This window comes from Sprattus sprattus (genome assembly GCF_963457725.1).
Source record: "Sprattus sprattus genome assembly, chromosome: 4".
Taxonomy (NCBI): domain Eukaryota; kingdom Metazoa; phylum Chordata; class Actinopteri; order Clupeiformes; family Clupeidae; genus Sprattus; species Sprattus sprattus.
Window position 1 is genome coordinate 31471109 of NC_137923.1, and position 27142 is coordinate 31498250.

General features: G+C 41.9%; 1 protein-coding gene across 2 annotated transcripts in view; it reads left to right on the top strand.

The window, feature by feature from the left end:
* Nucleotides 1–27142, top strand: part of arhgap10 (Rho GTPase activating protein 10) — a 55544-nt gene that overhangs the window by 7904 nt on the left and 20498 nt on the right. For both annotated transcript variants that reach the window (XM_080837723.1, XM_080837724.1), the window contains exons 2-16: nt 6706–6801; nt 6967–7028; nt 9047–9118; nt 12422–12523; nt 13811–13921; nt 14271–14375; nt 15689–15818; nt 16312–16418; nt 16553–16647; nt 20525–20606; nt 20955–20994; nt 21792–21860; nt 22618–22692; nt 24258–24342; nt 25516–25574. In XM_080837723.1, coding sequence (XP_080693849.1) covers nt 6706–6801; nt 6967–7028; nt 9047–9118; nt 12422–12523; nt 13811–13921; nt 14271–14375; nt 15689–15818; nt 16312–16418; nt 16553–16647; nt 20525–20606; nt 20955–20994; nt 21792–21860; nt 22618–22692; nt 24258–24342; nt 25516–25574 — 1290 coding nt within the window. The remainder of the gene's footprint in view (nt 1–6705; nt 6802–6966; nt 7029–9046; nt 9119–12421; nt 12524–13810; nt 13922–14270; nt 14376–15688; nt 15819–16311; nt 16419–16552; nt 16648–20524; nt 20607–20954; nt 20995–21791; nt 21861–22617; nt 22693–24257; nt 24343–25515; nt 25575–27142) is intronic.

Below are 27142 nucleotides of genomic sequence, written 5' to 3' on the forward strand. Positions count from 1 at the left end.
GACGTGGCTTTGGAGGGAAGTCTGTAGGAAGGGGTTGGGATGTTTTAGGTTGTTTAATTTCACAATCGAGTTTACTCTTGCTTGTTTCTCCAACATTGCCTACCTTTTAAAGGATGAGTCAGCGATGCTGCAGAAAGATTGTTGGTATTTAAACTCGACAGCTAAACAAAAACTCCCCACCCTTCAGTATTCCTTCAGAAACTCCGCCCCCCAAATTCATGGATGCACATTGCAAGGGCAATGACACTAACAACTGGCTGACCAAAAGAGAAATATGGCACAATCCAGAGCGTCTGCTGCCCAAGGGCCAGCACTTGACATGGGTGGTGGAGATGATCCTATAAGTGGGTCTCTTTCTCATAGTTAAAACAAAACAAACATTATAATATAAAACGTCATCAAACAAACAACATGCAAGAATATAAACATAGCTTTTAAAATACAATGGAGTACAAAGTAGCGAGAGTTGATTAGATTGTTTTACAAAACTACAGGTTGAAGAGAGGACTGTAGGTTTGTATCAGCTAAGCTTACAAGGAACGTTATCTAGAATAGCATTTCAAATTATGCGTTAATCCAAATAATCACACTGTGCTTACAAACTTGTGTTTTAGGTCTCAGTGGTTATAAAATCCTTCACAAACGTAAGGAAAAAAGATACCAGGATGAATAACAATGTCATATAATACTATATAACAGTAACTCTGTAGCTAGGTTGTGGGTTAGCAAACTCTACAGTTGCTGCTGCAAAGCTAAAATGCAGAGGACAAGGGCCAGCACAACAGCTCCAGACAGTAGTACTCACACTTCTTCTTCTACTATAGCTTATTCTACAACAACAGCATATCTTGGCAAGTTAGAAAGTAAGCTGAATGTCCGTGAACAAGTAATGTAACAGCGTTACCTGACACACAAATGTGACACAGGTACCTGCTTGCAAGTAAACGAACTGGACAAAGCAATACTAACTTATTGGTGTGAAACATACCAAAACTACTGTTACGCGCCTGGCAAGCAGAAACAGAGCAACCTCTGCATCCATCTTCATGCCTTCCGACTCTCAGAGGTCTCTCCACTGTTGGAAAGCCTCACCGATATTAAAGCATCTCTTTGTCCTTCCCTGATCATGGCATGTCTTTGTTCCATAATTCTTCTGATCTTCTCTTTTTTTGCTGCTCAGACATCTCTCCTTCCTCACAATGTGATTATGATGTGAAGTTCAGCATGTTGGCATGTACCAGATTTACCGTCTCTATTGCTCCCTCTCCCCTTCCCCCAGTCTTGTGCACGAGCATGAACGTCCCCTGATGTTGATTGGTTGATTAATGTTGTGTGTTTCGGTCAAAGCCACTTTGTTTGTTTCCCATTTATATAGCCAGGGCTGTATACAAACACTGTCTATTTTGTGTGAACGTTTAAATGAAATCCAGCTAGCTGACTGAGATATTCAATGAATATTTCCTTTTTTACAGGTATATTGGATCTGTAAAGCTATTGAGACAATTTCAATTGTTATTTGGCTCTATTTAAATAAAATTGAATTTAAAGCAGCAATACGGAGTTCTGTTCCAAAACTAGTAAGCTAACTACCTAAAAGGCATGCAAAAACCTGGCAAACACCACCAACAGCCCAGCTGCCACTGATAGAATTTTGCTAACACACTTACTGGTGTCTTTTGGAAGTATAGGCCTAGCTGGCAATGTCATGTGAAAGCTTTTCTTCCATTTTTGCAGCAAGGGTGTTCCAACCTGTTACACAGAACTTCATAGCATATCCTGTATGGCTAGTGGGGAAGACACAGGTGTTTATCTGTCCTTCACATGACCATATGCTATCAAAATTAGTTTGAGGATGGTACCAATACTAGTTGCCTATAAACCATACCTCAAAAAGTGTCAAATTGTTTCATAGTGTTACTTAAATTAGAATCACTTACACCTTTAACATTGTTGAAGTAAGGTTGGTGTAAGGTTCTTTATGAAATAAAGAAAGCAATAAAATAATAAAAGAATGAACTAAGGGAGAAGTAGACAAAAAAATGGTATATTATCCTCTCTCCACCCAGTCACTCTCTTTAAACTGCTTTTGCCTTGCCTGCTCCATGTTCCACCAGCTTGCATTGCCTGGAGCTGCATACTTCCAAGACTTCCTTATCTGTTTCAAAAGAATGCTTGCTGGTTTACACACCATGTCCTTTGAACCTGTGTGTGCGGAATCTCTGCTTGGAAAAGCCAGCACCCAGTGTCACACTCATCACATTACCCCCTATTAAATGGTTCTTTGTCAGTGCTGACTGGACGTAGCAGCTAGCAGCTTGGGATAGGAGCCTGGTGTGTCACAGTGTCGCCCCTGGACAGTAAACGGTGGAGGCCATTCTTTTGTCAGAGTGTTGTATTTAGAGTGTAACCGGATGGGATGTGGTGGTGTAAGTGAAATGTTGTGAAAACATGTTTCCCTGTGATAGAGCTATGGGGAGTGCCTGGACTCACTGGAACTGGACTTTCCACTCTGAGTATAATACTCTGTGTGATTGTGTCTAGTTGGGGCTCACAAACACACTTCACATTCACATTATATTCCATCGGCTATGAGACAGTTTGGTCCACTACATGACCTTACCGGGTTGCAAGCACCACCCACTGGAAAAACAAACACACGTGGCAATTCTAACACAGAATAGCCTGTACTTTCCAGTGCTGTCTCTCTACCAAAGCTGTTGCGCCAGACACTTCGTTCACAAACCTGGCCATTTTAGCAAACCAAGCCAACTGCAGTGTAAATGCAGTGTGTCGGGCAGGAGGGGTAAACATACGCCTCTCTGCTCAGAGTAGCTGTGCTAACACTTTGCACTGAGCCCGTAGTGAGTGTGCAGATTAGAGAGCAGGGGAGAGAGGTGTGTCTCACGGAGACATCAGAAGGTAACAGGACACGGCATTGCTCAGTGAAGCAGCCTGTGCACTCTACAGACACTGGGGCTTTTGTGCTGGTGGTGTGCCTGTGTCCTGGCCCACTGTGAGTGAGACACCGGACAAAAACACACTCAGACTTCAGTGCCGCTCCTGTAACAACCTATGAAAGGACTGTCATTAATGACTGAGTCACAGCTGAACCTGTAGCTTCTTCTAGAGAAGCCTTAAATCCTAGTTGAGGTAACTTGATTATTGCTTGACACACACACACACACACACACACACACACACACACACACACACACACACTGAAATGTATGACGATTGCAGTGCAGGTAATGATGGCTGTGTAAATCTGGCCTGTTCCCAAACCACTTAGGCAAGGCCACTACCCTATGTAGCCTAGATATCAAACCAATTACATCCTTTTTACCACTGCACACAGTGTTGTGATTAGAATAGTGGAATAATGTGCAGTGGTTTCCTAATTAGCTCCTGAATGTCTCTGTGTGTCTGTGAGTGAGCAGCGACACCGACACCAAACACAGATGTGAGTGAGCACCGCTGTTGTTGCAAAAGTGTGTCAGGGTACCTCGCCTCGCTCGCTCTCTGTGCATGTTGCAGCACGCACTTGTCTCTCCCGCTGAGGCTCCTGCACGGCTGATTACCTCACGCCCTAAAAAGCAAGCAGAAAAAACAGCTTTCCTGCAGCTGTTTCTATTTTGAGATTCACTGAGTTGCTTACTTAGAGGGCAGACCAGTAAACAATGGCAGGTCTGTGTAAAATGCATGAGTCTATACCTGAAGGATGCTAGGCTCCAGCTGTTTATTAACTCTGGATCCAATTCAATGGTCCTGATTAGACTCACAGGGGTAAGCTTCAGAGTTTGCTTGAGTGAAATTTAGTTCTTCTAGTTCTACTAGTAGTTCTACTTAGCTACCTGTGTTTTTGTGAGATGGCAACTATGAACAGGAAACGTTTGCGGTGTAGGTTGCAGGTTGGCCTATATCGGGTTGGCCCTACATGCGTTGCGTGAGTCTGTCAGAGAGTGTGCACCTCTGTGGCTCAGCTAGTGGTAAGTGCTCTGCTGCTCCCAGTCTGTGTTTTAGGTAGGGTTCACATGACAGGGCTTTGGGGGTAGCGTAATCCACACAGGCCCTGCCCAGCTCACTTGGCTGGCCGGACAACACAGAGCAGCTAAGCTGCTTAATGGCTTGTAGCGTATCTGCAGATATGAAATATAGGCCACGCACACCACAGATAATCACTCACCTTAGCAACATTAAAACCCCTAAATATGATCTCACAAATCTAGTTCTGTGCTGTGTGGACTAACATGGATGGCTGCCATGTTATTTAGAGGCCATAACATATCCATAACATAACATAAATAAAGATACATACAGCATTAGTGATACAGACCAAGTGCTAAATGATCCCATGTTAAAGCAGAACCTGATCTGACTCTGAGATCAAAAGAGAAAATATTTCCACATCTCATATTTCCCCCTTTAGCATTTGCCTGCACTCTGGAGCCTAAGGCTGCAGCTCATAGGTCTTAAAATACACCCAAACCCTGGTCAGGAGAGGTCCTCCTCCAGGGAGTCCCCAGGGTGAGCCTCATCTCGGGGTTAAGTTTGTCACAGACCGAGAGCTCAGCTGTCCTCTCGGAGAGCGCTTTCTCAGTGTTAATCAGATGAACTCCACAGCATTTGGAAAGTCAGTGTTATTTGTGTGTGAGCTGTGTCCATAGTGCAGCAGTTAGGCCTATAGATTTGTAGTAGGGAGGTTTTGTAACTGATTTGAGTGATTTCAGCCAGCGCACAGGCTGCGTAGCTTAACAAAGGTAATCAGCTTCACGTGTGGTTAAGTGCAGAAATACTTGTGTAACTGACTTCTGATTACAGCTCTGATATGGAAAACGGTCCTCTTGACTCTTGGTGCAGTCACTCCAAGGTGGAAAAGTTTGTCCTAGAAGAGGGAGCGTGAGCTCACATTTTCCAGCTGACCTCTGACCTTTTGGATATTAATGTAGGAGATATCCCAGCAATGTATGCCTGTGGGACACATTCAGTATTTATCATGGCAATGCACCCCGGTTGTGTTTAGAGCATGGTGACTGTGTGACAGGTTTAGCGCTGTTCTGATGCTAAACTCTGAGTGATTGCTTATTGTCTTGATCCGCCAGTATATGAAAGTCAGGATGAAAGTGAAAGTGTTCAATGGTTATTTCCCCTAAGATTCGGAATTTTGTCTTGCGTGATGTATCTAGGATACATCTAGGATACTTCTGCTGTCGTCTATGTTCAGTGTTGTCCATTGGCTGCTATTTTTAGTAGGCTGATGATCAGGGTACTTTTCGATGTTTTGATTATGTGACAGCCATTTAGGTTGTTGTATTGTTAACTTGACAGTGACTCCCTGTGTCTCACGTTACAATATTATTTTTCAAGCTCTGCACTTGAGAGTGTCTTTGACCCTCTATGGCACAAGACAATACGGGCAGCACTGTGCCTTCCTGGAGACTCAGCTCCTGCCTCCTGCCTGAGTGAAGGGTATTTCCCAGTCATTCCTCATGAATCTTATAAACCTTCACAGCAGGATGTGACATTGCTCATTCTCTGTTCTGACAGGATGTGTGTGTGAGAATTGGTTGCTAGTTCAGGGCCTGGTATAGTTGCCTGTTCGGAGTTGGTTCGACTTGTGAACCTTCTGACAACCGGTTGGCTTTTCCACAGGCTAAAGTGCCACCATAAAGTGCCACGTCATAACATCACTATATACACCGGTATATCCACTTTCCCAGCAACGCTAGCACCAAGAACAACTTTAAAAATGGCGGACTACTAAGCAAGAAGAGTTACTAATTTCTCACATCAATGTTACAAACGTATCCCTAGTCCCTAACTGAAGTGTTGCTGCCGCTCTGGAACCAGTTTTCTTGGCCATGAGCAACCTGTCAAAACACAAAGAACTGGTTCAAGGTTATGTCCGGACTCTGAATTGGCTCTCAAACTGGAAAGGGGCTATGTGTGTTTCTGTGGGTGTGGTGTTTTTTATAGAGACTATCGCCTACTGGTTTCAGCCTTCTGTAAACATTTTCACACTGTAATCAGCCGTCTCCTTTTGTTGGTTTTCCTTTCCAAGCCCAGTCCTACTTGCAAGCAGAAGCCATCCCATGATTTCTTACTGTGGTCATTGTCATCTGGTTATGGCCATTTCAATCTGGTTATTTAGTCTTTAGTCGAAATTATATTGACACTGATTAGATCAGCTTTTAATGAAAATGGACCTCATCAGATTTCTACTGACGTTCGGGAACAACGTAGAGACAATAATTAAAATACTGTAGGCACATGCGACTGATTACCTTCCATAGTTTATCCATATAGTTAATTGAAATGTGGGATCCATTTTAAATGCCCTAAATAGCTGGATTCGTAAAGAAACTGCTTCATGAAGCATTTGTGCTGAACACACACAGACAGACACAGACAACCAGTATCTTCATCTCCATTTCTATACCAGTAACAATTTCTGTTCTTTTCCACAACTAAGATTTAACCCCCACCCCCCAACTTAGCCACCTCGTGTAGCCCGGTATGAGCATGTTTGAGCTTTCTGCTTCCATTACAGGCAGTCTTATTACAGGCAGCAGGACTATTTTGTAACGGATGGCCTGCTGTTGGGTAGTGGACATACCCTGATAATTAGGACACATAATGGCTTTGTGCAGTTTGTTTATGTAGTCTGGAGTTCTCTGACTTGTGTGTGATTTTATTTTTGTCTTTCAGAGTTGAGCATGGCCCAGCGCAAGTTTGCTCAATGTCTAGGAGAGTTTAAATTTGAGTACATTGGTGATGCGAAGACAGATGATGAAAAATGCATTGGTGAGTTCAACTCTGTAAACGCAAGAATGTATGATGTATTTTATTGATAATTTTCTTCTTTTTTTACATGATGTGGGCTTGGCTTGGTATGTTTAACTGTGGGTTTATGTCTGTGTGTGTGTGTCTGTGGGTGCGGGTGCATTCATTTGTGTGTGTGACTACTAGATGAGTCTTTGCAGGAATTCTCCGCCTTCCTGAGGAACCTTGAGGACCAGAGAGAGCTGATGGTGAGAAAGCAGCCAAGCCGGACCTGCACACATACTCACTGCAGTGCTTCTCACACCTCCACATGCCCTAAGAATGCATCACTCAAACTCATGCAACCCACAGCACACCGACCAGCCAGTTTCAGAGGGGTGGAGACAACTGTCTAAGGGTCTCTTGTACACACACACACACACACACACACACACACACACACACACACACACACACACACACACACACACACACACACACACACACACACACACACACACACACACACACACACACACACACACACACACACACACACACACACACACACACACACACACACACACACACACACACACACACACACACACACGCGCGCGCACACACAAAGGAAAGGTTTGTTTATAGTTTAGTGAGTGTTAAGGTTCAGAACTCTAAAGAATAAGCTCAGTACCCGAAGCGGTCACACCCAACACACACACACACACACACACACACACACACACACACACACACACACACACACACCCAACACGCAGACACATTGAACACTGTTTTGCAACGTAGCAAACTGAGACGACAGTCATTCCAAAAAGCATGTATAGACACTTCTATGACGTATAGAGCCCAGTAATTACTGTCAGTGGGCCAACAAGAAAGAGATAGCATGGTGGGGAGGCTGAGCTGTTGTGTCTGTTTTGCTTGTTTTGTTCTTCCCAAGTGCTGTCAAGTATGATGTTTCTTTATGTTTTATGAGTGGGCAAACTGTTTCATTTTAGAATGCGGAGGAATAGGCACCGGCCATTTTTTAGGTTTTGGTTCCATGTGTCCTGGACATGTTCATGTCTTAGCATAACGGATGAGATGCAAACATTCACTGACAGTCTTCATACTCTTGAATTACCTTCAAATCCAAATCTGAATTAAAAGCCACAGCTCATCCTGTATATTCTCTGAGGTGTGTGTTTTGGTACAGTCTGCTCTTCTGGCAAAATATTTAAGCCCAACAGCCAATCAAATTGCACCCCTCACTTTATGCTCCATGTGTTGATACGCTGGAGTGGTGAATTGTTTGGTGAGAGCCACTTTACTATAATTTGATATACTTTCTTTTATACTGAAGAATAAAGCCATCCTTTATTTTGCACTCTCTGGCTGGTACTCCTTAAAATACCTTATCATTAGTTTTACGGCTCAACTTCATCCCCGGGTAAATCCCTGCAAATAAGTAATAAATACATAATAAAGATAAGGAATGGGCGTTTCAAGCAAAACCAATCAATATACACTTGGAAATTTTCGCCTGTTATGCGATATTAGGGCTGGGCTTAACATCGTGATGACTGTTAACTATCAGTGATGGACGATAGGCCCAATCCTAATCAGGACTGTCATACAGTGTAAGCTGCTGCAATATCAGAGGTCTCATCACCCCTTTTAATATGGTAATGAAAGCAGACCCCGAGTTTGGGGATCTCTATGCCTCTTGTGAAATGTAGAATGTGGGTTTAGAACGTGTTTTAAACAAACAAACAAAAAGAAAAACAACAAAATTGTGGCACTTATGGCACTACTCGCTTAATCTACCCTCAGGGCCTTAATAGAGGAGTGAAAGTCTTAATTACAGGGATGGTTCCTCTGACACAAAGTCATATACAGTAACTGTTGTTATTGGACTAACGCAGACCTGAGAACTATAATGCACACATAATCAACAGGATTCCAATATAATATAGAACTCTTTATAATTACACTTTTTTTCAATGTTTGACGTTTAAATACACTGCGTTTCCTCAGATAATTTAGCATGCCGTGTGTTTGAAGACAGTTGAACACAGACCATGATGTTCACTTCTGTTGCTGTATACTGGGCCTGCTGAGTCATTCATTCAGTTGCACAATATGTTTTGGCATTTATGTCAAACTTTTTCATCTGGATATTCTCCAGAGTTTCCACTGTGACACTCACTAGCCTGGGACTGCTTCCCTCTAATATAATCCACCGTGGTCTAGCCTTTGAGCTAACTGTTGACTTCTGTTCCCACAGATGCAGAACATCACAGAGACGCTAATGAAGCCGCTGGAGAAGTTCCGAAAAGAGCAGCTTGGTGCAGCAAAGGTGCTTTCCTGATTCCATTTAAACATACTTGAAAGTCTTGAAAATCACAGGAAAAGATGTTAAACTCCTTGTGCTATTGGTTGGGGACTTTGCATAGCGGCTGATCCTCTCACTTTCACATGCAAGTACTCATAGCCAGCAACCTAACCAATATAACAACTGCCCAACAGCCAGAATATCTGCTGCATGTTGTACCCGGGTTTCGTAAAGGCCCTCCTTCACTGTACAGCATTGGCTGTCTGTAGCCCGCTGACTATCAATACCACTGATAAGACCCTCTTGCCTGGTAAATTGATTCATACAGTCAAAGGTGGTCTTTGACTGTGTAAGAAGATCCTATTTCAGAGTTCAAGAAATTGGAGAAATGAATGAATAAGACAGTGTTATGACCCCCTGTGCCCCCTTCAGGCACTGTGCAGTCAGTGCATGGGCGGTGCAGGCCTGGGGGCATTAATTGGTCCATTGCTCATACCTGTAGAGGGGTGTGTATAGGTATACAAGGGGTTCTTTTCTCTCTCTGTCAGCGCACCATCTTACATTTGGTACACTAGCTCTTATTTAGGCACTAGTTCTTGGATTTCATATGTTCTCTCTCCCACCATCTCTCTCTTTCTCTCTCTAATTACCGACGCATGCATTGTAGGCACACACATTCCTTTTCTTTCCCCTAGACCTCCCCTAGAGTTATTTATTATTTTTGATTACTTTCAATTAATTCATTATCGGTTAACCTAATGTCTGTTGTCAGACTTTTTATGTTTGCTTAATGGCTTAGGGTGCTACGTTGAACTAAGTATTGTAGCATGGAATAGAAAAGGAATTTTGGAACTACCAATGATCAGCTTGGTAGGGGAGTTAAAATGTGCTAAGACCACCCTGGAGATGACTCAGTCTAAGGATCCAGCAGTCAAAAACACTGATCCAACAGTGAAAACAGGGTCAAAGTGGAATCAGCATGCACAAGGTGCATTACATCATAGGGTTACCATTGGGCATGTACAGAGTTGAAGAGCAGGGTTTGGGTTAAGTGACAGTTGGAAAACATTGGGTAAGGCTATATTATCAGAGAGGAGGCATTGGGCTATGATGAACTGCCATAATGATTGTCAGAATTTTTTGAGCTTTTTATGATTTCCTCCCAACTCCACAAAACCTCAGTCAGTGGGTAGGTGAAGACAAAAGCTGCAGGTTGTGTATAGGTGTGGACTCTTTATAACATATTCTGTTTGGTAGGGAAACTAAGTTGGCTCCGGGTCGCTACACGAGTAGACATAAGGTTTAAAATCATTGGTGTGTTTGCCTGAGAATAAACAAGTTAAGGTTAACTCTTAACCAGGAAATGAAAAATTAATTTTGTGTAAGAGGGGCCGAAAAAGTGGACATCAGACACCTTCAAACAGTACTGGCAAATGGGGCAAAGCCCGGGATTGGAACCTGCTGGCTGATGTCTGAAGGCAACTTCAAGTTCCACAGTATATTGTTGTGACTGCTGTGAGACTAAACATGGTCTTGTATTCTGAGTGTGAGCACAATATTTACTTTACCGAGTTAACGATTCCTTTTGAACATGCAATTGAGGAAGCCTTTGAAAGGAAGAAGCGGAAGCGAGGGTACGAGGTTGGCAAGCATACACAAGACCACTGGAGATAGGTGTTTGTAACTTAATCAACCACAACTCCTCTGTTGGAATTGGGTTTTTGAGGATGGTCACTCAAAGGAGTTTTAAAGGAGTTGTGCGAGGCTCCTGAAAAAGCGTGCCAGTGGTTATGGCTAAAGAGCTCAAAGACTACTTGGGAACATGTGAATTACGAACCGGCATTACGTGAAGAAGCCTGTGTTTGCAAGATGTTTGGTTACCTTAGGTGTCCAGGGTTTGTATCCCAGTTTCTTCATTCACCCTAACTGGGTTCATACTTCCGGGGTAACCTCTCATCTCCCTTACCCTAACAGGGGTATGTATCCAACCCCTTCCCTAACCTGGGTATGTATCCAACCTCTTCCCTTACCTTAACCTGGGTATGTATCCAATTCCTACCCTTACCCATATTGGGGTTCATACTCCCCCAATCCTCCCTCCCTGTACCTTTGATAGCCTGGCATGCCATAGTGTTATGAGTTTCGATAATCAGGCAATGCATTATTCAGACACTGGGATGCACGTGGAATCTTTTCAAGGAGTATCTGTTGTTGTGGCTGGTATTGACATGTGTCCTAACTGGCTGTAATGCTAGACGCCACTGTTGAGCCTTCTGGAGGTGTTGAGCCTTCTGGGGTGTTGAGCCTTCTGGGGTGTTGGGGGCCTAATCCAACGACAAAGGATGGAGCCCACTTGACAACCCCAGTGAAATGCTCTCGAAGGCATCTTTGTTGCTGTTGTTGTTGCTGCTGCTCTGCACGATGGTGGTAGTCCACCCTGCTGTGTTATAATACTAGGTTGGTTGTAGATGTTGTGTATGAGAACTTACATGTGACAGTGAGTGGTTTGGCTGCTGTTTTGGAAATCCCCAACCAATAGCACCTTGTCAGGGAATTCCCCGCCCCTTCACTGCATTTCATTTGCTCAGTTGGTCTGGCGAACTACTCAACAGCGGTCCACTTCAGTCACGTAATTGGACACTCAATCAGACCAACGATACTATACAACGATACAGCGATCGGTAATAAAGCAAACACATATTTTTTCTGTATGAATTGTTCCAGGGCAAGTTTCTGTTCTGTTTTCCAAGAAAACTTGCCTTATCGAAGTTTTGCGGTGCTTCAGCGGCCACCATGTCCAATGTTTAAAAACTCTCTTTGCCGTAGCTTTTGTTACGTAGCCGTGGTTAGTTTAAATCCGCCAATGGCGCGCCAGGTAGCCAATAGCCAGTTTGTGATTGGCTCCAAGGATCCTTACAATGCTGAACTAAACTTATATAGAAAGTTTGCGAGACCGACTTCTGAAGGCAAAATCAAATTGGCCGGCAGAAGAGGGGCGAGACTTCCCAGACAAAATAGCACCAGGAATTTAACATCTTTTCTTTTTCTTTTTTTTTGTGTTTAATGTGTTTAACATTAATGTTAACTGTTGTTTTCAATATACTTCATGCAGCATAATATAAAGCAACATTTTACATGTGTAGCTTAATTGAATCTTCAGTATCTATTCTACTCTTATTTACAGAGTTGCTGATCGCTTCACATTAGGAATGAGAGGGGGAAAAAAGCTCAGTTCAGCCAAATTTTTTGCAGATCAGAGTATGAGAGGCGTAGACCCAGAACTGCAGAACACAGACTCACTTTTTATTTACTGTTTTTCTCTCTCAGGCAGAAAGAAAAAGGTATGAGAAGGAGACAGAAAAATACTACAGCTCTCTGGAGAAGCTTTTGAACATGTCAGCCAAGAAGAAGGAGCCCCAGTTACAAGAGGTAGCACCTCCCCCCTTTCTTGCTGCCACACATGAATGAAAGGAAAATGTGATGGGCTGCCAACCTTTGGTTGGTCTGCATCCTTTTGAAAAAACGTCCTGTAAACCACAAGCAATTTCTGGTCAAGACAGATATATTTTGATATAAATATCACACAGAAACCCTCACATGTACGGCACTACATTGATTAATGTGTAATTAATAAACTCCTTTAAACAACACTACAGCTTTCTAATTATCAGGCTTGCTGAAATGGCATATTTATCAGACTTCCTCTATACCAAGGGTATGCCAAACAGTGTTTCTGGAACTAACCCAAGGCACCCATGAAGTCCAAATATCATACTGTTGTCGCCCAGCAGGGAATGTTGAAACAAAAATGTTCTGATAGCGAGGGAAAAGGTCTTGGCCGGTGTCCAGCGCTTCACTGCTTCTAGCCTACTCTAGACCTAAATTAGACATTTAAAGCAATGTAAACCATCTGCCAGCCCTATCGCAACTGCTCCCAGGGCTCCTATAAGTCATCCGTGTTAGAACATGACCTTGTAAGGCGTCCCCATGATGGCCTGCATGGTGTATACACAAAGCACAACAGACCCTTAAAGCTGTTGACGTATTTATTACAACAAAACATAATGTTCCTAGTGACCACGTGACATGTTTGGTGGTGACGTCTGAGATGAGGTGGTATGGCCTTGTTTAAATGTAGTTATCAGGTCACGTAGCTCTGGGACTTCAGCTCAGTGTTCTGATACTCAGGTCTAGTCTGATTGCCCGAATGCTGCCAAAGCACTGGATGACGCATCAAGTAGAAGAGTTGTTCTGACTTTGGAATAAATAAATCTGGAGAATGACACCATTTCTCTCCTGAGGACTTAACCCTCTTTGAAGTGTCATCTGCATACTTGAGTGCTCAGTCCATTTGTTAGATATTTGGCCTCCTGAGAAATCCTATGTTAACAGGGCAATACGTCCCCATTCAGTAGCATCCTTTGCCCCATATCATTCGAAAGACAAGCATTTCAGTAGAGTATAGTACAGCTAATCGGTTTAAACTCATCTGTCATCTGTCTATACTTTGTAAAGCCTCCAGATTCACACTGATTTAAGTTGTGTGATTTCTGACGAGTTTGGAAGGGTATGACCACTGCAGTCTTAGACATCCCAGGGACTGTTATAATAGCAATGAAAGGCACTACTGGCAGACCATAACTCTAGGGGAACACAAGCTATTCCTGTGTTCATGCTCGTCCTCTGGCTCTGTGATTCTCTGCGCTCCCTCTTCAGGCTGACGTCCAGGTCGACTCCAACCGGGATCACTTTCAGGATCTGTCCCTGGAGTACGTGTGCAAGCTGCAGGAGATCCAGGAGAGGAAGAAGTTTGAATGTGTAGAGCCGGTGAGATCTTCTGTGTCAAATAATCATGTCACAACCCATTGGCAGCCTTCAGTCCACTTTGTATCGCGCTGGGCTGACACAGTCCACCTCAATGGATTATGCTGCCCCTGTTCACTGCTCCTGCTGTTCAGTAATGATCTCAGTGGAATTATCTCAGAGATGAGGATTGTTTGTCAAAGCAAACAGATGCTAATTTGTATGAAATGATCAATCATTAATGATTTATCTCTTAAATTACAATGAATGTAATTTGTTATAGTTTGCAGAACAGGACTTATAGCTTACAATGTTGTCCTCCGTCTTTCTCTACCTTCCCCTGACTCTCTCTTTTCTCTTTTTCTTTGTCTAGATGCTGGCTTTTTTTCAGACCGTCTTCACATTCTATCACCAGGGTTATGAGCTGGCCAATGACTTTGACCATTACAAAAGAGCACTACAAATCAATATACAGAATGTGAGTCATGTTATTATGAGAACTGTCTTTAGGGAATGGATTGTTAAGTGTTCTCAGTGGTTTGTGATAACACACCACACATCATGCATTAACTGAAGTGCAGTGCCAGTAGGTCTTAGTTTGTGATATCATAATTTCCCGACTATTAACCATGGTTTATACATATTTTTTTTGCTGAATTTCTGCAGCCCTGTGGTTTATACTCAGGTGCGTCCTATACACAAGAATGCATTTCCGCCTGGTAGTTAGTAACGCGCAAAGTAACTCTGCCTTGTCAATATGAACTCGGTAAAGTTAAATCGATGAGACAATAACATAGAAAACTATAAATGAGTCACTAGTCTTGTGATAAATTTCAAAATTATTCAAACCGTTTTAGGTTATTGAAAGGTTTCCGTAGCTAGCTAGCTGCTAGTTCGTTGCATAGCAACTAGATAACCATAGCAATCAGGAAACACAACGTTAGCTGCAAAGTTTAGAAGGGCTTACTCTGATATCAATGTAATGTTAGGGAATGTCCTCCCTCCCCCTTGCCCTTCTCAAACGTGTTAATTTAATGGTTCCAATTCCCATTCCAAGCATGCCAGAAGATTATCATTCATGGTCCTAGGTTGCCAGGGGATCAATTCACAATTATATTAAAACAATTGGCATCTATTCTCTCACCACACCAAAATACTTCCACTGTGAGTGGGAATGGGGGATTTGTGTGTATGCCGGCAGGGGGTGTTGGTGTAGTATTTTTCCTTGAAATGTCCATCCCCATGCACCTTTTAAATGGCTTGTAGCACCACAACTACATGGCTTGATGTTACGTTCAAGAAACTGCTGCTAATACACAGGTGCGGTCGTAACAATGTTTTGTTTAATTTTTGTGTTTTTTTTAAACTGTAATGCGATGTATACAGGTGCGGTCAATAGTCAGGGAAAGTGTGATATTAAGTGTCATTGATTAACTTCCACGGGATTGTAAAGTGTGAAGTGGTGTCAGGACTTAGCATCTTCCTGTGACATTAGTAACAGCTAAGTTGTATTCTGTAACCTCACGCTGCCCTGTTTGTCTCTCTGAAAATGTTTCCATCTCATTACTGGCAGGTCAAACACAAGTTTGAGGCTTGGCCTTCCATCTGACCTTCCATTGTATTCAACCCATGCAAGGCCTAATGGCATAACTTCCTTTCCTCTGTGTGTGTGTGTGTGTGTGTGTGTGTGTGTGTGTGTGCGTGTGTGCGTGTGCGTGTGCGTGTGCGTGTGCGTGTGCGTGTGCGTGTGCGTGTGCGTGTGCGTGTGCGTGTGCGTGTGCGTGTGGGCAGACGAGGAGTCGTTTTGAGGCAACCCGCTCAGAAGTGTATGAGCTGATGAAGAGGACAAAGGACACTCCTCAGGAGCACAGGCAGACCAGCCCCATCAGTAGTGAGGGTTACCTCTATGTGCAGGAGAAACGTACGCACAGTATAATATTCTCTCCGCGCACATAGACAAACATTCATCATATTGATGGGTTTTACATTGTTTTGACAACTAGTTTTAAACTTTTGTACACATGTCCATGTGCAGGTAATATCAGCTTTAAGGTCAAGCATATTGACAGTATTTGTGTAAAACTTGGTGTATTTTATTGGGGACAATTCTTCAGAAAGAAAAATCTTACTTCATTGATTTAGCCTAGTTAGTCAACACTGTAGTTTCATATTATATTCATGTGTTTTGGTTACTGATGAGGCATCATCAAATTGACAAGAGTTATGTTTTCATTTATTGATTTACCTCAGAATGCTGTGAAATATTTTGTTGAATTGAATGGACCATAGCGTATGCCATTGTTTGTATTGTAAGGCAATACTTGTTGAACAATTTTTCTCAGCGGAAGCCAGGAACTGCCAGTAAAATGATTAAAATAGTATTTTATCTTGAAACTGAGCCTTCCCTGCATCAGGTCCTCCGCCATTTGGCTCCAGCTGGGTGAAGCGCTATTGCACGTTTGTCAAAGAGCAGAAGATTCTACACATGGTCACCTTTGACCACAAATCTGGAGGCAAGACGGTGAGTAAAATAGATTTGTGTATGTATTTGCTTGTTTCATCAGTAGATTTGAAAGCTGAATAAATACATCTTATTAGTAGTATTTAGATAGTTGATCTTGTTTTATATATATTAACTCCTGCATCTTTCCATAGGGCGAAACGGAATCAGTGATGCTCAAATCCTGCCTTCGCAAACTGACAGACACACTGGACCGCCGCTTCTGCTTAGATCTAGAAATCACAGATCGGTAAGTCATATAGTCCCTTTCACATCTGAAATCACAGATCGGTACGTCATATAGTCCCTTTCACATCTGAAATCACTGATCGGTAAGTCATATAGTCCCTTTCACATCTGAAATCACAGATCGGTAAGTCATATAGTCCCTTTCACATCTGAAATCACTGATCGGTACGTCATATAGTCCCTTTCACATCTGAAATCACTGATCGGTACGTCATATAGTCCCTTTCACATCTGAAATCACTGATCGGTACGTCATATAGTCCCTTTCACATCTGAAATCACTGATCGGTACGTCATATAGTCCCTTTCACATCTGAAATCACAGATCGGTACGTCATATAGTCCCTTTCACATCTGAAATCACAGATCGGTACGTCATATAGTCCCTTTCACATCTGAAATCACTGATCGGTACGTCATATAGTCCCTTTCACATCTGAAATCACTGATCGGTACGTCATATAGTCCCTTTCACATCTGAAATCACAGATCGGTACGTCATATAGTCCCTTTCACATCTGAAATCACAGATCGGTACGTCATATAGTCCCTTTCACATCTGAAATCACAGATCGGTACGTCATATAGTCCCTTTCACATCTGAAATCACAGATCGGTACGTCATATAGTCCCTTTCACATCTGAAATCACTGATCGGTACGTCATATAGTCCCTTTCACATCTGAAATCACAGATCGGTACGTCATATAGTCCCTTTCACATCTGAAATCACAGATCGGTACGTCATATAGTCCCTTTCACATCTGAAATCACTGATCGGTACGTCATATAGTCCCTTTCACATCTGAAATCACAGATCGGTACGTCATATAGTCCCTTTCACATCTGAAATCACAGATCGGTACGTCATATAGTCCCTTTCACATCTGAAATCACAGATCGGTACGTCATATAGTCCCTTTCACATCTGAAATCACTGATCGGTACGTCATATAGTCCCTTTCACATCTGAAATCACTGATCGGTACGTCATATAGTCCCTTTCACATCTGAAATCACAGATCGGTACGTCATATAGTCCCTTTCACATCTGAAATCACAGATCGGTACGTCATATAGTCCCTTTCACATCTGAAATCACAGATCGGTACGTCATATAGTCCCTTTCACATCTGAAATCACAGATCGGTACGTCATATAGTCCCTTTCACATCTGAAATCACTGATCGGTACGTCATATAGTCCCTTTCACATCTGAAATCACAGATCGGTACGTCATATAGTCCCTTTCACATCTGAAATCACAGATCGGTACGTCATATAGTCCCTTTCACATCTGAAATCACAGATCGGTACGTCATATAGTCCCTTTCACATCTGAAATCACTGATCGGTACGTCATATAGTCCCTTTCACATCTGAAATCACAGATCGGTACGTCATATAGTCCCTTTCACATCTGAAATCACAGATTGGTACGCCATATAGTTCCTTTCACATCTGAATTACAGATCGGTACGTCATATAGTCCGAATCAACAGGTAGCGAAGTACAATGCGAGATGCTCTGAAGTAAATCGCGTTAAGAGGAATTTAATGCAGCGCCAGGCTGTGGCTTCCAAAAAGAGCCCGGGTGACGTATTGCTAGCGTTGGCATAGCAACTGTCGCTCAAGAGTCGTTCGAAAGTCAACATTACGTCACCCGGGGCTCTTTTTGGCACCCGGTCACTTTTAAGCATGACAGCACCGAACTGGACTGCCTAACAACAGTGGCGAAGAGAAGGACCCTGAGTAGGCTGCTGACCATCTTGGACAATGACCACCACCCACTGTACAGTACTTTCAATGGACAGAGGAGCATTTTCAGTGGCAGACTCCTGTCACTGTCATGCTCATCAGACAGGCTGAGGAAGTCCTTTGTCCCCAGGGCCATACAGCTTTACAACGCCACACAGAAGGGGAGGGGGTGGGAGATGGACTTCTCTGCATGAGTCTACCTCAGTCTGCCCTCCTCTTCTCACCTCACTATATTCCATCCCACTGCCCATCCTTTTACTGGCTATACTAGCCCCTTGGACAGACTTTACTTTTACTTTACTATTTATATCACTTTGCACTATCCTCACACACACAAGCACAGTACTTTATTTGCACTATCCACACATGCACATGAACACTCTTTGCTCTCCACTACTTTCAACACTGTCGCAATTAATGCACACTGTTATATAAGGCCATATTTATCCTGTACCTGTTAACACCCCACTCCCTGTGTACATGTTCTCCCCATGTGTATTGTTTTTATTGTTTTAGTTTTTATTGTGATTCATGTATGTATGTTTGTGAGATAAGTTAAGTGTTTAAGTGTATAAGCTACTGGATGACCTTAATTTCCCTCGGGATCAATAAAGTATCCATCTATCTATCTATCTATCTATTACATCAACCCTTCAGCATGGCTTCATGAGCTGTGAGCATCTTAGGTCATTTCTTCTGAGTAAAGTCTTCAGGGTGTGGTGTCTGTGCTGGGCTGGTTTAACCCTTCCAAAACGAAGGGGCCCCGTGGGGCACTTGGTGGTATTTTTATTAATAGAATTAAAAATCTCCGCAAGTTTTTGTCCTACAAACATAAAACTAACACCCACAGCAACCTTGAACCTGTTTCTTTTTAAATATATACAGTTTGAAACTAAAGTTTAAATAATCACTTTGTAAGGAGAGTATAACTTATCCTTTGCACATTTCAGCATCTGAGTGAGGTTTTGACCCTCCCATTAGCAAATTACAACTATTCATATGATAAGGGGATGGTAATTCAGTGATCACCATTGGTTCATGATGTGTCAAGAAAACCTGAAGGGGGTAGAGGGCCACAAAGACATTCCAGGGCCATTACGTGCTGGCCATTGTCTTTTGACCAAGGTGTCCCAGAATGTTCACACCTCTCTCATCAATATGCATAGTGGTCTAAGTGAAGAAAAGTGTCACTTTCTATATTACTTATAATAAGTATAGAAACCACACACACTTTTTGAATGCTAAACTCACCTTTTTGGAGCAAACACCTTTGTTTACAAGGTTCAGAGTAAAAAAGAAAACTTCCAAAATATTTACAATGTGTTTTTGTACAAAGTTTGAGCACCTCTAAAACTAGATTTCATTTTAGTGTCTTTATATTTCATTTTAATACAAAACTTTGTTTTACTACAATCCTTTTACTCTCATTGTATTATTGCTGAGTTGTTCTAGAATATAATCATAAATGCCACTTTTGCCTCATGGGTTTTAGTTAGATAAAATATACAAAAATATCAGGCATGGCAAACTACCTAACAGAGTCAAAAAAAGCCCTTGGGGTTGGAAGTGTTAAATGTCCTCCAGCATGAGGTGCGTGGCATACATGAGGCTTTATGAAAAATGTATTTTGTAATCTATTGTAATATTATTTTTGTAAGTCGCTTTGGACAAAAGCATCTGCTAAATACTAAAACTATACCTATAACTATAATATATTGTAATATCGAGTCCACTCTTAGTAGATCAGATCAGATGACTGTAGCTGTTTTATTGCAGAGCAGTGGCAGTCTCTCTCTAGCATGGTATTCAGTGTCAGCTCACCCTTTCCACATTGCTGGGGGGCCTCTGCCATGCATGACTGGGCAGCGCTGTAATAGATCCGCACGAGCATCATGCCACATGTCTGGCCCTCTGCGCTGGCGGGCATGGTGGGCAGCCAACAGCAGCAGTGCAGCTTTAGGCTGCCTTTTATAAATAGCAAAGCGTGGCCTTCAGCGAAGCACAGCAGGTCGCACACAATGACCTTACTTTTAATACCATGGACTGGTCTTTTGTCAGACCATCTCTTGGCTTATAATATTTGGATTTCACTTTTTTTTTTTTGTCTGTTTGTGTTGTCAGGCCGGGGATAGTTTTAACAGTCCAGGCCCTCTCAGAAGATGACCATAAGTTCTGGATACATGCGATGGGTGGAAAAGAACCTGTAAGTCTCTCAGCCAATCAGAGGGTCCCTTACACACTCTAACCCTAACCCTAACCGCAAGGTTCAAATGTACTTTTGCTAACCACACATAGTCACAGAAGACAGGAAGAGCTCATGTGTTCTTTCTGACACAATTTTTTCTGACTCAATTGTTTTGCTCTATTTAAAATGTCCTTCTTTAAATACCTTAAAGAATACATTTCAGAAATCCTTTAACGTGGTGGGCTTAACTGTGTGGAGTTGCGTCCTATCAGATTTTGGTAAAATACAGAAAGTTGAAAAGATTTTCCGTTGAGAAAAGTCACAGAGAATCCCTGAATGTATAATCTGTCTTTCTTTTTTTTTTAGATTCATTATTTGGGCAGAACATACTCAAAAGAAAGAGGAAGTGAGTATGAAATGTATGATTACATCTCTCTTATGAATATGTCACAACAGAACAGCCTGCTTATACCTACAGTTCTGTAAAGTGGTGGAGCCCCCCCTGGAGGACAACAGGCTGTTATACCCAGATGGGTTGATTTAATTCCCAAAGCTGTAGTAATTCATGTCTTTAGATGCAGTCTGCAGTTCTGGCAAAATGTTGTTGATATTTGACCAACCAATGTAATTACACCCCTCCTTTCCATGAACTTTGAGTAAATTGGCTGAATTTAACAAAATGTGTTTTGAATTTAAATCACGGACTGTACCTTTAAATGAAAAAGAGGTTTCACTTCTAAACTATATGGTTTAACATGGGTGTGTATGGCTGTTCAAATGATTTGTTATCACAGGTAATTTATCACAGATTTTTTTCTTTTTCATGTAACACACAGGGTAAAGCTGTAGCCGATGTGCGGTTTAAGGCTAACGCAGTCATGAAATGAAAATTTGCTTTGTAATTGTGGGAATAATAATGGAATGTTAACCCACATCGTGGGAATGAATCTGTATGTACAAAATGCAATTCCGAATGTTAAGTTGTTCAAGCCACGGCTCCATACCACTTCCCTCTTTGTGTAATGAGCAGTTTCTGATTGTTGTCTGACTGTCTCTGACTGTCTCATAATGTTGCTGAGGAACTCGCCATTCCTTTCTTAATTATATGATGTCTTTGTTATCTGTTTTTATATATTGTCATCTTATTGTTTATATGTTTCTTGGTATGACAAAATGAAAACAAATGTGTCTCTGACTTCACAGTTGATGCCCAGCTTGATGACATTGGTCTCTCCTTTGTAAAGAACTCCATTAACGCCATTGAGAAGAGAGGTGAGGGGTTCTGTTTGCATTCCTCTCATTCACCTGACAGTACTGCATGTCTGGACACTGATCTTTTCCAGAACCCTGTGCTGAATGAGTCTCAGATATTTTGCATTGGTATTCCAGCTGAAGAGAGAATTATCTGACGTAGAATCTGCTATACTGTTTAGTAACAGATGGGGGCAGAGTTGATCTATGATGACACATTCCCTTCCCACTTTTACATTAAACCAAAGATGTTGCCTGGCTGTCTCTGACTGACTTTGCCACGTATTCTTTGTCTTAATCTCCCTGATATTAGAATGACAACCTTCGTCTTACAGAGGTTATGGAAAATTCATACTTATTCTGTCATCATAGCAGTGAACATCCGCTGTGCACCAGGTCCTGTAGTGGACTAGTAGACTACATTATCTCTAATTTGTCCTGACAGCTCTCCGAATTTAAGATGCCAGAAGAGTCTATGTCATGTTTACAGACGGTCATAACAACAAACATTTTGAGAGGTGTATGAAAATTACCAAATAATAGTGGCATCACACTTTGCACCAACTGTCATGACATCCACAAAAGCATATACCATCTGCCATTACATGTTTATGAAAATGTTATGACATACTTATGACAGAGGGTTCAACTAAAGTGGTACTGTATGGTTCTATTAATTTGATATGAAGTTTGTTCTGTCTAGTAAAACTGCTGAGAGTGTATTTATTGTGTTTTATTGTGTCTTTCCTGAGCAGTATGTTTTTGTGTGGGTTCTCAGGCATCAATGACCAGGGCCTGTATAGAGTGGTGGGGGTCAGCTCTAAAGTCCAGAAGCTGCTCTGCCTAATGATTGGTAAGGGCTCTACACATACATACACATGAAAACATACTCAGTCCCTTTGACAGAAATATGGGTGATGATGATGATCGTTGACACACACACACACACACACACACACACACACACACACACACACACACACACACACACACACACACAGAGAAAGACAGCACAATTCCCACAGTCTGTGGTTTTTCCTTTTTTTCCACAGTCTCTGGGTCTCTGCACAAAGAAAACGTATCCAAATATCTAGTCTATAAATATCTAATAAGTATTTTACCTCAAAGCTGAAAAGAAGTTCTTTTGAAGTTCTGTGTAGACTAGAGCACCTAGAAGGTCAGTACTTTATGCCTGAGTGCCCACTGCAGTCATTGGCATTCAGACGGGCATCTGCACTCAGTGGGTGAGAGTGGCACTGGCTCTCCTGTCCCGTCCTTGAGGGGAAACTTGGCTCTGTCGCCAGGGGGCTAAATCAGATTGCCGTCCTGCCATGATGTCCTGGCCTTACTGTCTTCCCCTCTCTCTTTCCTCTCCAGTGCTGTTTCACTTTAGATCTTTAGCTGCCCTTTGTTTTTCATCTGTCTTAATCTCTGTAGTTACTGTCTAAGTATCCACTAAAATGATCTATTCCCGTTACTTCTTCCATCTATCTCATCTAATACTTCAATCTCCTTCTCTTCTCTCTCACTCCCCCTTTATGTCTTTTTTCTGTGTCTATGTCAATGTGTTGCCAGCCCAGTCAGTTCACATTCACTGAAATCATCTGTTTTGCCAAAACACAGATATCAGAATTGCAAAACAGACAAATATGCAGGAAATACAGTTAACGTAAGTGTATTCTTGCACAGACATAATAGAACTGTGGGATCCAATATGGTTTAGATAGTATATGATAGTACTGCACTGTACACAGTTCAAACATTACCTAGTGTGCATGATTGCTAACTGTCCTTCAGAGACAGCATACTGCCAGCCAGCCATTAGGACCATTAGAACCATTAGAACCATTAGGATTCGGTTTCCTGTAGCAATGATGAAGGTCAGAAAAATGAAATCTTTGCTGGATAACCAATCAGAATAGGCTGTTCCTCAGTGCTATGTCAATGTTTTTACCTTTCTCCAGGTGGATACTTTTTATTTTGTGTAAAGGAAGAGTAGAGAATACCTATAGAGTCAATGTGGAGGCTCTTCCCATATCATCAGATGTGTGAAGTTAGAGCTGAGGAACGTGTGGAAGCCAGACACCAACTTAGTTTTGCTAGCATGTACTCAAATGACCAGGCGAGATGAAGTAAATGCCACTGCGTGGGGACTCTTCTGGGGAGTGTTGTCAAGCCTGTTGCACAGACATGTTGATGTTAACTTTGTGCTCTACACTTTCCGCGGCCCTTCCTCTCTCTCATGCTCGTCTTCCTCCCCACTTGTTCTTCATTCCTCATCTTTCATTTTATTCAGTTCAATTTCATTTTATTCTTTCACTGATATGTTGTGTTAAGATTCAATCATGGCTGTTTGGAGGGACCATTTTAGTTTTTAGTAGATTGACTGGTGTCCTTCCATGTGCTCCCATCTCCTAGATGAGAAGAGTAATGACTTGGACCTGTCTGTATGTGAAGACTGGGATGTGAAGACTATCACAAGCGCTCTAAAACTCTACCTCAGGTAAGACAACACTGCATCGGTCCAGAAAAGTGTGGGCTCACTACCCGGCACCAGGGCCCATATGGTTACTGACAGTGTGTCAGTACGTCACGTATGTGTGTGTGAGAGAGCATGTACTGTAGATGGTTCCTGTCTGTATATGTTTACATGAAGTGGTATTTCAGGGGATTGTTTGTATGAGGGACCGTGTGGTTGCTGTTTGCTGTGGGAGACATGGCTGAGGGGTTCTAGGCTGCATGGGACTTGAAACAGAACCGTTCAGCTGGGTCTGGGGGTGAGAGCAGCACAGAGGGCAGCGCCACATGTGTTGTGTTTGGCCACTTTACTGCTTGACCTTCACGGGAAGCGCTTTCATCTTGATGTTGTGAAGTCATGGGATTGTGTATTTGTTCATTTTTTCCCCTCCACCCAAGGGAGGCCATAAGCCCTTAAAGTAATGGCTGTATATACTCTAATGGCCTTCTCACAGTGAGAGTTGTCACACAGCCACATTCTCCTCTGGCAGACTTGCTCAGATGTTTTTTAGACCTAGGAATGGATGTAAGGATGCCAAATACATACAGATTGCTGTACATCGCGTGGGGAGAAATCAAAAAAAGTTCCCCAAAGGAAAAGTCTCTTAAAGGTAGAGTTTCGGTTCCGGTTTCGCAAAAGTTCGTTGATATTTAAGCTCAACAATCAATCAAATTACACCCCTCTCATCGATGCTCCTGAAACAGTGTGATGATTGGCTAGGGATTGTTTATGGATCGGTCCGAGCCACTGTGTATGTTTTCCATTTATAGAGCCAGGACTGTGTATGAACACCAGAGCTGTTTTGAACGCAAACACTGAATGGAGAGCTATTGAACGCAAACACTGAATGAAGAGCTAAATGAATTTGGGGAGCTAAATTTGACAAAAAGAGCATGGGGTTAATATCACAGACTGTACCTTTAAGAGAAACTCACCAATTACCCAGAATTAGAACTATACTGTCTGTGTTTGTGATCATGTGTGAATGTTTGTCTGTTTAATGATGTCTACTTTTATCTATCAGGATCTAATTGTAACCCTTTCCTTGGATGAATTTTATTTAAATTTGCATGTATTATGGCCTATTTAATGATCTTTATTTCTCTCAATCTCTCCCTCCCTTACACTCCCAACCTCTCTCTCTTTCTTGCTGTCTAGGAGTTTGCCTGAACCTCTGATGACCTATGGGTTATATAAAGAGTTCATCATACCTGCCAGTGAGTAATGTATACTGTTTGTGTAGTTTACCCAGTTTTGTACGATATACTATGTACAGAGGGCTGAATACAAAGAGTTTGGTCTTCAACTCTAATTAAATACACATCCCCTAAAAAAGTAAAAGGTGAAGAGTGGTATAATAAAGTATCATATTATATTGTATTTTATGGCAACGACAGTACGAGCGTTCTGATTGGCTAATGGGTAGTCATGCCACCCGCATATTGCCCTCTTCACCGGTCAATACAGATCCGTATTGCCCTCTGACAAAAAATTGAAAATGAGCGAAAGCGATCAGTCTGAGTTTTACTATCCAGACGAAAATGAAAACATCAACAGCCATGAGGAAATTCAGAAGAAGCGAAGATTTGTTATTGAAAGTGATGAAGACTAGAAACTATAGTTTGAATCACTTGTGCTGTTACTTTAAATTAAAGACATTTTAGCTGAGCCGTGTTGTCTGTTTTCTATTGATCATTGTAACTTGAAGTTAGCAAGTAATTGGTTGCTACGCAAAACCTGAAACACATTGTTTTGTGAGAAGACTTGAGAGCTCAACAAAACGACATGTTTTGTATTGACAAGTACCATTTCTTTTCAATTACAAAATGAAAGGAGTGAAAAATGGCATATAATAAACAACTTACTAACCTGTGGTTTTGGCGTATAAACCTCGCTATCGCTCGGATGATACGTTAAAGCCTCAGTTTGATATTTCCCATCATGACCTCGCTTAGTAAGTAGTTTATTATTACAAAATAATAACTAGAAAATGCATTTCCTGAAGGAAATACCAGTGCATGAAATGCAAAAGTTAAGAAAGGAAGAAGAAAAGAAAGAAAAGTGAAAGAAGGAAATAAGAAAGGAAACTAGAAAATGCATTTCCTGAAGGAAATACCAGTGCATGAAATGCAAAGGTTAAGAAAGGAAGAAGAAAAGAAAGAAGAGTGAAAGAAGGAAAGAAGAAAGCAAAGAAGAGTGGAAGAAGGAAAGACAAAAGGAAAGAAGAGTGAAGAAAGGAGAGAAGAGTGGAAGAAGAAAGAAGAAAGGAAAGAAGAGTGAAAGAAGGAAAGAAGAAAAGAAAGAAGAGTGAAGAAAGGAAAGAAGAGTGGAAGAAGGAAAGAAAGAAGAGTGAAGTAATGAAAGAAGAAAGGAAAGAAGAGTGAAGGAAGGAAAGAAGAGTGTAAGAAGGAAATAAGAAAAGAAAGAAGAGAGAAAGAAGGAAAGAAGAAAGGAAAGAAGAGTGTAAGAAGGAAAGAAGAGTGAAGAAAGGAAAGAAAAGTGAAAGAAGGAAAGAAGAGTGGATGAAGGAAAAAAGAAAGGCAAGAAGAGTGGAAGAAGGAAAGAAAAATGGAAGAAGAAAATAAGAAAGGAAAGAAGAGTGGAAGAAGGAAAGAAGAGTGAACAAGAGTGGCTCTGGATGAAGAGATAAAGAGAGAGTGAAAATATTGAAAAAAGGAGATAAAAATGAGTGAGAAGAAGAGAGATTGAGTGTGAGAGAAAGTTGACTGAGAGAGAAAGATGGAGAGATGGAGAAAAAAAATAGAGAATGGATGGTGTCTTAATG